Genomic DNA, 14,548 nt, shown 5'->3' with positions numbered 1-14,548 from the left:
TAACTTGAGAAAGCTTGGGACTAGGATCATCAAACTTAATAGGGATGTTGATCATGACCAGCAGATGACCCCTATTGATTTTGAGGCCAGTAGGTCAAAGGTCAAGGTCACAGTGACCCGGAACATTCCAACGGTTTCTGGATGATAATTCAAGAATGCTTGGGCCTAAGATCATGAAAGTTGATAGGTAGCTTGGCCATGACCAGCAGATGACCCCTATTGATTTTGAGGTCAGTAGGTCAAAGGTCAGGGTCACATTGACTCAGAACAGTAGAACTTTTTTTTGCCAAATATGCTTTGGTCTAAGGTCACAAATGACCCATATTACTGATTTGAGATCAGTATGTCAAACATTCAGTGCACAGTGACCAAATAATTTATGTTCCTTGTGCAATTAGTGAATGCATCAAGGGGGCATTTAGTGTTCTACGAGCTCTTGTTTATTTACACATAAAGTTATTGTCAAAAGAAGATACATGTAGAATTATAATGATCTCTTTTTACACATTTTTTTCAGGGGCGTAAGAAAGTAGAATTTCAACAGGCTAATGAAGATTTGATAAAAACTAGCAGTTGTTTGGGTGCAGATACATTGATGAAACTTCTTGGAAACTATTGTAGAAGTAAAGATATCAAAACTGTGATAAGAGTTGGAGTAGTGGGTAAGTTTGTATATTTGTTTTATTTCACATTTCTGAAGAATGTTTTTATGACTGGTAATAGTTGCTAAAACAAAGTTTGATTTTAATGTCACTACTAAGAAGGTTTGTCCATGTTATTTATCCCCCCGCCAAAGGCGAAGGGGATATTAGAAATGCTCTCCGTGCGTGCGTCCGCAACGATCTTTGTCCGGAGCATAACTCTAAAAGAACTGGAGGGATTTTCTTCAAACTTCATACACTGATAGAACACATTGGGAGGAAGTGCAGTGTGCAAGAACAATAACTCTACCTTGTCTATTTTTTGAGTTATTCCCCTTTATCTTATTTTCTTAAAAAATTTTGTCCGGAGCATAACTCCAAAAGTACTGGAGGGATTTTCTTCAGACTTCATACACTGATAGAACACATTGGGAGGAAGTGCAGTGTGCAAGAACAATAACTCTACCTTGCCCATTTTTTGAGTTATTCCCCTTTATCTTATTTTCTTAAAAAATTTTGTCCGGAGCATAACTCCAAAAGTACTGGAGGGATTTTCTTCAAACTTCATACACTGATAGAACACATTGGGAGGAAGTGCAGTGTGCATGAACAATAACTCTACCTTGCCTATTTTTTGAGTTATTCCCCTTTATCTTATTTTCTTTAAAAAAAATGTCCGGAGCATTTCTTCTTCATGCATAGAGGGATTTTGATATAACTTGGCACAAATGTTCACCACCACGAGACAGAATGTCATGCGCAAGATCCAGGTCCCTTGGTCTAAGGTCAAGGTCACACTGAGAGGCCAAAGGTCAGATACAAGAATGACATTGTCCGAAGCATTTCTTCTTCATGCATGGAGGGATTTTGATGTAACTTGGCACAATTATACACCATCATGAGACGAAGTGTCATGCGCAGTTCCCTTCTTTAGAATTACCTCCCTTTGTTGTTACTTTAAATAGCTTTTATTGTAACTTTTTCATTATTAGTCGTAGGGAAAAATCGAGACAACTTTTCTGTAGTACAACATGCATGCTACATCCAATTTTGAGGTGTATTTTGACCAATCTCTACCTGGTAAAGATTTTTTTGTGGACTTGCAATTTTTTTTTTTTTTTTTTTTTTTTTTTTTTTTTTTTAAGATTAACTCCCCTTAGTTGTTACTATAAATAACTTATATTGTAACTTTTTTTATAATTGACCGTAGGGAAAAAACAAGACCACTTTTCCGTGGTACAACATGGATGTTACTTTCCAATTTTATGTGTATTTTAAGATATCTACCTGGTAAGGAGTTTTTTGTGGACTTAGAAAAACAAAAGACTTACAATGATTACTAAACAACCACAAAATTAAAATTCCATTTGCAAATACAGCTGCTAGACTAAAGAAATTTGCTGTGACGACCATATATTGTGACATTCTGGCACTCGTGTTCCCTGTTAGCTTTCCATTCCTTCTTTTTACAGTAGCCATATAGGAAAACATCATAGCTATACTGTTCATGATAATTAATAAAATTTAGCAGTAAACCACCTCACCACTGACTTATTCTTTCTTTCAGGTCTTTAAAACCCCTGATGCGGACCACAACTAAATGGTTCTTCAAAGCTTTCCCCAAAATTAATACTTTCAGACACTAACTTGCCAGGAACTTTAGCCTTCAATTATAATATGCCCGGCGGGGGGATTGGCCATGTCTAACATGGCTCTTGTTGATTTTAGATTTAGTTGTTTTAGTAGCTCCAATCTGGCATGTAAGCAGGTGCGTTAACATTTTTACGAGATATGAGAAACTGAAAATGATTGCATAAGGTAAACTCAGATACATGTATATGCAGAACACAAAACAGTGCATATCAAAACTGAACATTTTTCACCCCTAAAGCATTTAAAGATCATTGTATCTACATATAAAACCTACCAAAGCTAACCATTGATTATTTCTGCCAAATAGTATCATTATGTTTTAAGAACTAAAAAAATTGAAAAAAAAGATTTTCAGTACAGATATAATCTCTAAATACATGACGGTTTGGGAATGCAAACTAATTAAACAGAGATATCATTAGACTGTCTTATTACAAAATTAACACAATGTAAAGTGAAACATTGGTCAGTTGAGCATCAATGATGCAAGCATCTAAGCTGAGCAGAGCAGTTTATTTGGTCAGCCGTTATTCTTAAATTTTTAGCTTGACTATTTCAAGAATAAGTAGAGGTATTGGACTCACCTGTGCATCCGCATTGGCTTCTCGATTTGGTTAAGTTTTGTATGTAAGCTGGTATCTCAGTGTCCACTGATGGGAATGGATTGAAATTTCACACACTTGTTAACTGATGATCTGACATGCACTACACATGTTTCATAACTCTGTTTTGCATTTTTACAAAATTGTGTCCTTTTTTCGACTTTTATATTCATTTGACTGACAAGGCTGTTGAATAGTCAAGCATTGCTGCCCTCCGACAGCTCTTTTCTATCTTTAGATTGTTCAAAACATAAGCATTTTGCTCATATGCTCATACATTTGTGACATGGTGTGATTGTTTTACTGTGACAATGGAGAAGCAAGTTCATTGTAAATAAAAAACAATAATAATCTTGAAGTTCTTATTTCTGCTTTTTTCAGGTTTACCAAATACAGGAAAAAGTAGTATTATCAACAGTTTGAAGAGAGGAAAAGCCTGTAATGTTGGGGCCACTCCTGGGGTTACCAAGTAATTAAACATATATATATATATGTTGTTGAATGTTATCTTTCATATTTGATAAATATAACTTTTGCAAAGACTGATATTTTTACTAAAGGTAGCCTTCAAGGTCGCTGACATTGAATCACTTGCCCCTCATCAGTGTGGGTGCAAGCCTCACACAGGGTGTTGAATTCTTCATGTGAGGAAGCCATCCAGCTGGCTTATGGAAGGTCCGTTCTTCCCAGGAGCCCTCCCGTTATGAAATAATGCATGGAGGGGGCACCTGGGGCCTTCCTCCACCAAAAAAGCTGGAAAGTCGCCATATGACCTATAATTGTGTCCGTGCGATGTTAAACCCAACAAAATAAATAAGTAAATATTTTTAAAATGTTAAGAAAAACTTTGTTTTCATAATGAGCTTGAGGCAGTAGACTGAGGGACCAGTACAACAGAATGAGGATGTATAAATGAGCTGTTGTAATCTTCGGACAATATTATTACACTGTTACGTTTATATCTAGATACTTGTATGATTTCTGCAAAGTTTAGCCAGGTTGAAACTACTTCTCTTAATTCAGTTGTACTTTGATGTTATTATATAGACAGATGAAGGAGGTACAACTAGACAAACATGTACGTCTGCTCGACAGTCCTGGTGTTGTCATGGCAACAGAGAAATCAGATACTTCTGTCATCCTTAGAAATTGTGTCAAGGTAAAACTTTTTATTAAATTAAAGTGAACCTGTCTTTAGCTCTTATAGCTTAAAAACTCAAAAAGCCAATAATATGTGTGAGGTAAGCTGGTAATATTGTACTTATGATAACAATAAATGAAATTTCAGGAGAAAAGTTGTGGTAATGAATTGTACAGGGTGCTTACTTGCTAATACCAGTCTCTTTCAGTTTCTAGCTTACAGATCAAGATATAAAAAAATAGTATAAAAATTGTCCTGTAATTTGATAAGAAATGAAATGAAAGCTCCACTCCTCAGTTTTATTTTCTTTCAGCTTGAAAATTTGGAAGATCCAACTGGGCCTGTGGAAGCAATTCTCAAAAGATGTAATAAACAACAGGTAACATGTGAACTTTGTTGAAATAAAACAAATTGTTCAAAGTCTAGTGCTCTTTGTTCGCAAACTTAATTAACATTTTCGATATATTTCACCTGTTTTTATGTGTATGTTCAAGATAGAAAAAACAAAACTGCACAAAGAAGATAATAAAAGTTTGATTAAATTTATTTCAGGCAAAAAAGTTTTTGCTTTTGTATGTGTTAGATATGTCTAATAGATTTCATACCCAGATGAATGCAACAAAACCTAGACTCATTTTCTGTAGAATTCTTCAGTCCATTAACAAGATACAAGATTGTATTTGGAAGTGAAATTGAAATTTATTATGATATTATTTGCAGTGAAATCATTTGGTTTTGTTGGTGTAAGATTGTTTTGATTTATCTTAAATGTTCGAGTGGGGAAATTAAATTGTTCAGAATTCAGAAATAACATAAATGGAAATTTTTTGGAATTCAACATTGTGGATTGATGTGGACATGAAAAATTTTCTGCTTAAATATTTATAATTTCAGAAGAGAACCAATATTAGACATTTTTTTTTAAAGAGAACCATGTTATAGCAAGTTTGATCTATTGTTGGGACAAATGTTCCAATTGACAGTTTAATGATTAAAGACATAAACTTGAAAGTTATTGCTCTGTGTATTTGTTGAAGGTAAGTTGCTCAATGACACAACAACAGCCAAACAGCCATAGCAGAGATACTGTTACAAAGTAGTACTTAACCCAAAGTCAGACAGAATTTGTTTTTTGAAGCACACAAAATGTTTAATATGTTTTCCAATGCCAGAATAAGCAGACATTTTATTTGTGAAGTTTGTGTACTATTTTATAGATGATGTTACATTACTGTATAACAGAGTATAAAGACGTTCACGAGTTTCTGTCATTACTGGCACGTAGATTGGGTAGATTAAAAAAAGGTGGTATACCAGATGTAAATAGGGCAGCCAGAACTGTGTTACAACATTGGAATATGTAAGTCATGAATAAAAAAAGGAAAGCAACTTATTTATGTTATTAAAAAAAATTGAAAATCCTGAAAGTGGTACATTATAATATCTTGTTAAAGCTCACAGAGCTATTGTGATTACCCACACCTGGCGTTCATTCAGTCTTTGAAAACTGTCTCTGAAACCAGTGGTCCGATTTTAAAATACTTTCACTGTAATGTTCTTTGGGTAACCCTTTATTAAATGTATTAAAACATTTTCATTTATAAAAAAAAAAATGGATGCTGTTGGTGTTTTTTGTTTTCCCTATATGGCTGTATGGAAAACTTTGTATATCTCCTCTAAATTTGTGCAGAAATGTTTCTTGTTACATGTGCTTCAGCAGTGCCATAAAGAAATTTTAATTTGAAATAAATTGGTAATGTTATGGCCTTTCTTCAACTTTATGTCATAAAGTCGAGTGTGTGGACTTGTGGACAGCTCTTGTTTCACCTTTGTTTTATTTGCTAGTTGTAATGTCTGCTTGAAATACAGATTACTTTCAAATGTTTTCAGGGGTAAAATAAATTATTACACTCATCCCCCAGAGCAGATGGAAACACACGTCAGTTCAGAGATTGTAACACAGATGGGACAGGAGTTTGATATTGACAGTTTACTCTCAGATCAACAAAAAATTATAGATTGTAAGTATTTGATACCAGGGCTAGATATACATTCAATTTTGACAATTTAACTTTTAAAATGGTATACTATTACACGATTTTATATGTAAATTAACCCTTACCCTGCTTATTTTCTATAATGAACTTGCCCATCTTATATATTGGACAGTACCATTAACTATTAAAAGGGATGCTTACCAAAAAGATACTGACTGAATGGTGAACAGTGCAGATCTTGATCAGACTGCATTGATGTGCAGGCTGATCAAGATCTACACTGGTTGCAAAGGCAGAATCAGTCGTGTCCAGCATGATAAGGGTTAGACCTGGGGCAACTGTGTTTACAGTTGACCAGCAGGCCATTCAATGTGTATACTGGAACTCCCATCAAGTTGTATGGTAGTATTTAAAATGTCTGATTCAGGTTGAAATATGTGCTGGCTTTGATCAAAAATGCAAATGATATTGATGGAACTGATGCTTCTGTAGGAGACAATTCCTTTCGATTTTCAGGTGTTGTTAAAATGCAAGTATGTGTAGAACAAATTTGTCATGTGCAGTTGTAGAGTAAATGTCTTGTTTTGTTTTGATACTGTTCTGTAGCTTTAGAGAAGAAAAGCACAAAACACATGCTAGTGGAGTCAGTGGGTCCAGCAAAAGTAATCATGAAGGCTGAAGATATTAACAAGGTTGCTATGGATACAGAAGCTGATGATGATGATGATGATGATAATGACGATGAGGAGGAGGAAGATGAGGAAATGGATGATGCAGATAGTGATGAAGAACATGAAAGTGGAGAAGAAATGGTAGAGGATGAGGATGTAGAGGTATGTAACAGCTATGAAGAAATAGTTTTTTAGCTCGACTATTCATAGAATAGTAGAGCTATTGGACTCGCCCATGCGTCGGCGTCCGCGTCAGCGTCCGCGTCCCGATTTGGTTAAGTTTTTGTATGTAAGCTGGTATCTCAGCAACCACTTGTGGGAATGGATTGAAACTTCACACACTTATTCACTGTGATAAACTGACTTACATTGCACAGGTTCCATAACTCTGTTTTGCTTTTTTACAAAATTATGCCCCTTTTTTGACTTAGAAATTTTTGGTTAAGGTTTTGTATGTAAGCTGGTATCTCAGTAACCACTTGTGGGAATGGATTGAAACTTCACATACTTATTTACTGTGATAAACTGACTTACATTGCACAGGTTCCATAACTCTATTTTGCTTTTTTACAAAATTATGCCCCTTTTTCGACTTAGAATTTTTTGGTTAAGGTTTTGTATGTAAGCTGGTATCTCAGTACTCACTAATGGGAATGGATTGAAACTTCACACACTTGTTTACTGTCATGATCTGACATGCACAAAGCAGGTCCCATAACTTTATTTTGCTTTTTTACAAAATTATGCCCCTTTTTCAACATAGAAATTTTTGGTTAAGTTTTTGTATGTAAGCTAGTTTCTCAGTATCCACTAATGGGAAAGGATTGAAACTTCACACACTAGTTCACTGTCATGATATGACTTGCAGTGCAAAGGGTCAATAACTCAACTTTACATTTTACAAAATTATGCCCCTTTTTCAACTTAGGAGTTTTTGGGTTAAATTCTTATATGTAAGCTGGTATCTCAGTACCCACTAATGGGAATGGATTGAAACTCCATACACTTGTCCACTGTCATGAGCTGATAAGCACTATGCAGGTTCCATAACCCTATTTTACTTTTTTACTAAATTATGCCCCTTTTTTGACTTTCTTATTCATTCAAGCGACAAGGCTGTTAAATAGTCGAGCGTTGCTGTCCTCCGACAGCTCTTGTTTTAAAAGATCTCTCATTATTTCTCTGCCAGGTACATTTTTGTATTCTGAAGAAAGGAAAACTATATTAAGAATATTTTAGAACTGTGGAAGCCCTGTTTTTGTATATTCATAAGTAAACAACACTCATATTAAAGGCTTTCTGTTCATTCTGTTGCCCCCAGTTGGAGTAAGATTGAATACTGAATTATTTGTAAAGATATTCTCCCTAAGTGTCCCATTTACCTATTCGCATTTACCTGAATGCCCTGACAAACTAGAGTTCAATTCTTTTTTATGCCCCCTTCAAAGAAGCTGAAACAGATTGCTTTGCACATGTCAGTTGCATTGGTCGGTCTGTCAGTCCATCCGTCGGTAGAGCAAATGGTTTCTATTAAATAACTCGAGAACTACTTGATCCAGTACATTCAAACTTGGTAGCATGATTGGGTTTGGAAGTCGATGGTCCCAATATATTTATGGGTCAGTAGGTCAAAGTTCAAGGTCACTGGGGCCTGAATCTTGAAACTGGTTTCTGCTCTGTATCTTGAGAACCACTTGACCCAGAACCTTCAAAATTGATTGGATGATAAGGCTTGTGAAGTAAATGACAAGCACTTTTCATCTTCCTTTTCTATTTAGTTTCTATTTTTATGTTTGTACATTAGACTTGTGTGAGTGAGTTATAAATGAGTTATACCGATGACTTATAATATGGTTGTCAGTGTTTGGACTGATTATACTGCAATAACCAACTGCCTGCCTGTATGTGTGCTTACATGTTTTCTAAACATCTTTTGTCCGATCAGTAGTCAAGCATCAAGGTCAGGATAGAAATGGTTTATCGTTAATTACTCAGTATTTCTTCATCATCCCCAGTAGTGACTGACCACTGATGGGGGATGTGCATGTTCTTCGAACATCTCTTATTTATAATTAAATGGAAAGAGACCAAATTTTCCCAGGTGTAGATATTTCCCCAGGTATATACATGTAGATGTTTGTACATTCCATAGAACAAACAGAAATGTACAAGAAAAAGTGCAATATCTTTTTTTTGTAGATGGAAGCAGTGACTGTCTCTTTACCGAAGAGTGCACCAAGATCTCGTGCAGACACAGAAAGTAGTTCAGCAACCACAATATCGTCTTCCACTTTAAGTAAGAAGTCAGAGAGACTGAATGCAGGTTTACCGCAGTTAAATAAAGCAAAGAAAATGGACTTTAAAAAGATGAAGAAACAGAGACGTAGAAGAGGTAAAAAATAATTATATCTTAACCCTTAGCCTGCTAAATTTCTAAAATGGACTGGTCCATCATTCAATTTGAGCCATACCGCTTATTATTAAAAGGGGTGTTCACTGAAAATTTACTGACTGAATAGCGAACAGTGCAGACCATGATCAGCCTGCATGGACGTGCAAGCTGATATTAGTCTGCACTGGTCGCAACAGCAGAATCACTTGCCGCAAGCAGGCTAAAGGTTTAAGAATGTAGGACAAAAATTTCCCCTGCTCAATTTGACTAAGATGGATGTAATTTCACCTTTGATTTAGTGAAATGAAAATTTTAGAGTTGAGAAAATATCAACATGTTTTATAAAATTACAACTTTTTAAGGTAAATTACCCATTTCTAAATTGACTGAATTGAAAATTAGTTGAAACTACGATAGATTTGAAAAAAAATGAAGTAGGTATTTCGTCTGCCTTGGTCAAAGTGAGTGTGTGGATGGGGGATTTGTCAGTATTCCCCTTCTAACTTTGATGAGAAGCTACCCAGCTGGCTAAAGGGGTGTGATTGATTGACATATGTAAAAGCAATTAAAGGTTCTGTAGTTTCAACTTGTGTTGCAGTACTGTAAAAACCAGCTAAAGAACATGCCCTTTGTAATATGTAGAGGGATGGCTGGGATCTTCATCTGCCAATAGCTCTTGATAATGGCCATTTGTCCTGACCTGTCCATGCACCAGTGGAACTTTTCTTTTGTTCTTGTTTTTGTTGAGTTTAACAACATCCCTACACAGTTATAGGTCATATGGTGTCATTCACAATTTTTATTGTGAAGGAAGACCCAAAGCCCCCTCAGGGCATTATTTCATTACAGGCGGGCACCTGGGTAGAACCACCGACATTCTGTAAGCCAGTTGGATGGCTTCCTCTCGTGAAGAATTCTACACCTCAAGTGATGCTCAAACTCACATCGGTGAGGGGCAAGTGATTTGAAATCAGCAAATTTAACCACCAGGCCATGAAGGCTCCCCAGTGTGACTTTTAACTCGAGCAAAAAAATATATGTGTTTTTTAGAAGTAACAGCGAGATAATGTTTCTTCCTTTCTCATTCATAAGCTTTATGCTTGTCATTATACTAACTTTGTGGATATTGAAATTTTCACTTTATTTGCTTTGAAAGATATGCTGGCACTGCAGTATCAGGTGGTCTAAACAGTACTGCTGTGACATCTTCATTCCTTTAGATAAGTATGGCCATCCAACTGGCTTATTAAAGGTTGGTAGTTCTACCCGGGTACCAGCCTATGCGTTAAAAAATGCTCAGAGGGGCACCTGCAGTCTTTGTTCACCATGCTCAGATGGGAAAGTTGGAAGCTGAAATATGAAGTATGCTTCTCAGAGTTTTGTTACACCCAATGAAAAAGAAAAAGCTAAGTTTGATTCTCTGTAGACTCTCGGTCACTTTATAAAGAGATGAAATAATAGTCACAGGACAACAGAAATTTTCCCATATATTTCTCTTTAAAGTTAATTGATGGAGGCACCAATACAACAATAAAATGAATGGAATTATGTCTTTGCTTAGTTTTTAGCTCGACAATACGAAGTATATGGAGAGCTATCCTACTCAACCCGGCGTCGGCATCCTTCCGCGTCCCCACCTTGGTTAAAGTTTTTTTACACTTTCTATTTTTTCTCCTTATCTCTGTAATTACTTGATGGATTTGTTTCAAACTTAAAATAGTTATTCCACATCATCACCCACATCATATGGCACAAGGGCCATAACTCTCACACCAATATTTCATGAATTATCCCCCCTTTTTACTTAGAATTTCAGGTTAAAGTTTTGATGCACTTTCACTCTGTCTTAATTATTACTAAATGGATTTGATTCAAACTGAAAGTAGTTGTTCCACATCATCTCCCACATCATATGACACAAGGTCCATAACTCTGGTACCAATATTTAATGAATTATCCCCCACTTTTACTTGGAATTTCAGGATAAAGTTTTGATGCACTTTCACTCTCAGTTATTACTATATGGATTTGATTCAAACTTAAAATAGTTGTTCAACATCATCACTCACATCATATGACACAAGAGCCATAACTCTTGCATCAATATTTCATGAATTATCTCCCCTTTTTACTTAGAATTTCAGGTTAAAGTTTTGTTGCACTTTCACGCTATCTCAGTTATTACTAAATGGATTTGATTCAGACTTAAAATAATTGTTTCACCTTATCACCCACATCATATGACACAAGGTCCATAACTCTGGTACCAATATTTAATGAATTATCCCCCACTTTTACTTGGAATTTCAGGTTAAAGTTTTGATGCACTTTCACTCTGTCTTAATTATTACTAAATGGATTTGATTCAAACTGAAAGTAGTTGTTCCACATCATCTCCCACATCATATGACACAAGGTCCATAACTCTGGTACCAATATTTAATGAATTATCCCCCACTTTTACTTGGAATTTCAGGATAAAGTTTTGATGCACTTTCACTCTCAGTTATTACTATATGGATTTGATTCAAACTTAAAATAGTTGTTCAACATCATCACTCACATCATATGACACAAGAGCCATAACTCTTGCATCAATATTTCATGAATTATCTCCCCTTTTTACTTAGAATTTCAGGTTAAAGTTTTGTTGCACTTTCACGCTATCTCAGTTATTACTAAATGGATTTGATTCAGACTTAAAATAATTGTTTCACCTTATCACCCACATCATATGACACAAGGTCCATAACTCTGGTACCAATATTTAATGAATTATCCCCCACTTTTACTTGGAATTTCAGGATAAAGTTTTGATGCACTTTCACTCTCAGTTATTACTATATGGATTTGATTCAAACTTAAAATAGTTGTTCAACATCATCACTCACATCATATGACACAAGAGCCATAACTCTTGCATCAATATTTCATGAATTATCTCCCCTTTTTACTTAGAATTTCAGGTTAAAGTTTTGTTGCACTTTCACGCTATCTCAGTTATTACTAAATGGATTTGATTCAGACTTAAAATAATTGTTTCACCTTATCACCCACATCATATGACACAAGGTACATAACTCTGGTACCAATTTTTCATGAATTATGCCCCCTTTTACTTAGAATTTAAGGTTAATTCTGATGCATTTTCACTATATCTCAGTAATTACTAAATGGATTTGATTCAGACTTGAAGTAGTCGTTCCACATCATTACCCACATCATATGACACAAGGTGTATAACTCTTACACCAATAGTTTTTGCTTAGAATTATATGTATTTAGTGTTTTGATACACTTTATCTTTACCTCTCTTATTACTTAATATTTTTGACACAGACTGAAGCTATTGTGCAATATCTTCATTCACCATTGGAGTCATTAAACACTCCAGTGACAGCTCCAGCTTCCTCAGATCTGCCCAGTTTCACTATCCAGCATCGAAATAGTCGAGCGCGCTGTCTCCTGTGACAGCTCTTGTTAAATAACCAGTTAGTATGTCTCCCACACCACTGTGTGGTGGGAGACAGATTGATTTACTCCTGTCTGTATGTCCATCCGTCCGTCTGTCACAGATCTTGTCCGCACTCCAAGTCTAACATTTCTCATCCTATCTTCACCAAACTTGAACAAAATGTGTTTGCCAATAAGTCCTCAGCCAAGTTCGATAACTAGCCAAATCGGCCCTAACACTTCGGAATTATGGCCCTTGAAACATTGTTTTTGATAATCAAAGCACTGAAAGTGTGATTGGGTTGTATCAAAGCACTGAAAGTCTGATTGGGTTGTATCAAAGCACTGAAAGTCTGATTGGGTTGTTTTTGATAATCAAAGCACTGAAAGTCTGATTGGGAATTAAGAATATATAGGGAGTAGGGTTTACGCTCGAACATTTCTCATCAGATCTTATACTACTATTCAGATGATTAGGCAGTTGTGGGAGACATGCGCTTTTCTCAAAAGCAGCTCTAGTTTTTCATCTTCCAGCTTGTTTATACTCTGACCTGTGCGATATTGTCTATTTTTAGATCGAGTTGCTGGAGAGCTTTCTGATGCTTTGACATCTGCTTTCTCACTGGGAGATCAGGACGCTTCAGCTAATGCAGAGGATTCATACAGCTTCGAGGAACATTTCTGAATAAAGAGTAGAGAATCCATACAGCTTTAAGAAACATTTCTTAATAAAGAGTTGAAAATTCTTACATCCTCAAGGAGCATTTCTGAATATAGAGTTGAGATTCATACAGCCTCGAGGAACATTTCTTAATATAGAGTTGAAAATTCTTACATCCTCAAGGAACATTTCTGAATTTAGAGTTGAAAATCCATACAGCTTTGAGGAACATTTCTGATCAGAGTTGAAAATCCATACAGCCTCAATGAACATTTCTGAATATGGAGTTGAAAATCCATACAGCTTTGAGGAACATTTCTGAATATAGAGTTGAAAATCCATACAGCTTTGAGGAACATTTCTGAATATATAGTTGAAAATCCATACAGCTATGAGGAACATTTCTGAATATAGAGTTGAAAATCCATACAGCTTCGAGGAACATTTCCGAATATAAGAGTTGAAAATCCATACAGCTTTGAGGAACATTTCTGAATATGAGTTGAAAATCCATACAGCTTTGAGGAACATTTCTGAATATAGAGTTGAAAATCCATACAGCTTTGGGGAACATTTCTGAATATAGAGTTGAAAATTCATACAGCTTCAAGGAACTTTTCTGAATATGGAGTTGAAAATCATACAAATTCAAAAACGTTTCTGGACCATTCAGTTTGTAGTTCACATGAAAATGAATTTTATCACAAGGGCATAGCCCAAGTAGTATGATAGTATGCCTCTGATTCTGAAGACAGACAACAACTTTAGTCAAAGGCAAATCACTGAAGAGATTTATTTTCCATTTTTTTATGGTTTTCTTTTCCAGCATGCAGCCAAGTTATGTTTGATGTTATGACGTAGTAATTGTGGGGTACAAACTTTGCATGTGTTACATAATAACACACATTTTCAGTCTTCTTTGTTTAATAGAGAAATAAATCTGGTCAGTTAGAATATAAATTACAGATAGGATGTGAACAATAAATTGGTTAATGGCTCAAATGTTCAGTCATTGGTTAGTAAAATCTGCAACAGATTGGGGATTGCATAAGTAATTGTTTCATATAGTTGTGATTTGATTTTTTGTGTGGTATAATAAATTCAGCTGTTGTAGCTATATTTTGATGAAGAAGCGTGTACTGTTTGCCAGCGGTATTATAATATAAATATGATTAAAAAGATAAAGCATTTTGCAAGATTATACAATTTGGATATCACTTCCCTATATATATATTACAATTATATTATTTCATAAAAGAAACCAAAACAAATCACAGACCTTGTTAAAGATATTGTTACTAACATTTTGTGCTAATAAATGACAATGATGTAAAGTT

The 14,548-nt window shown here is 35.3% G+C and overlaps 1 protein-coding gene across 1 annotated transcript in view; it reads left to right on the top strand.

Moving 5' to 3' along the window:
- Nucleotides 1-14,548, top strand: part of LOC123529180 (guanine nucleotide-binding protein-like 3 homolog) — a 23,817-nt gene extending 9,269 nt beyond the window's left edge. Inside the window, exons 9-17 of the mRNA XM_045309403.2 lie at nt 518-662; nt 3,278-3,365; nt 3,944-4,055; nt 4,351-4,416; nt 5,255-5,397; nt 5,928-6,058; nt 6,641-6,867; nt 8,905-9,097; nt 13,126-14,548. Of these exons, the coding sequence (XP_045165338.2) occupies nt 518-662; nt 3,278-3,365; nt 3,944-4,055; nt 4,351-4,416; nt 5,255-5,397; nt 5,928-6,058; nt 6,641-6,867; nt 8,905-9,097; nt 13,126-13,235 (1,215 nt within the window). The 3' untranslated portion in view covers nt 13,236-14,548. The remainder of the gene's footprint in view (nt 1-517; nt 663-3,277; nt 3,366-3,943; nt 4,056-4,350; nt 4,417-5,254; nt 5,398-5,927; nt 6,059-6,640; nt 6,868-8,904; nt 9,098-13,125) is intronic.

The sequence above is a fragment of the Mercenaria mercenaria genome, chromosome 13, assembly GCF_021730395.1.
Source record: "Mercenaria mercenaria strain notata chromosome 13, MADL_Memer_1, whole genome shotgun sequence".
Lineage (NCBI taxonomy): Eukaryota > Metazoa > Mollusca > Bivalvia > Venerida > Veneridae > Mercenaria > Mercenaria mercenaria.
The sequence above is the reverse complement of the archived record's forward strand: the minus strand, read 5'-3'. Positions and strand labels throughout refer to the sequence as shown.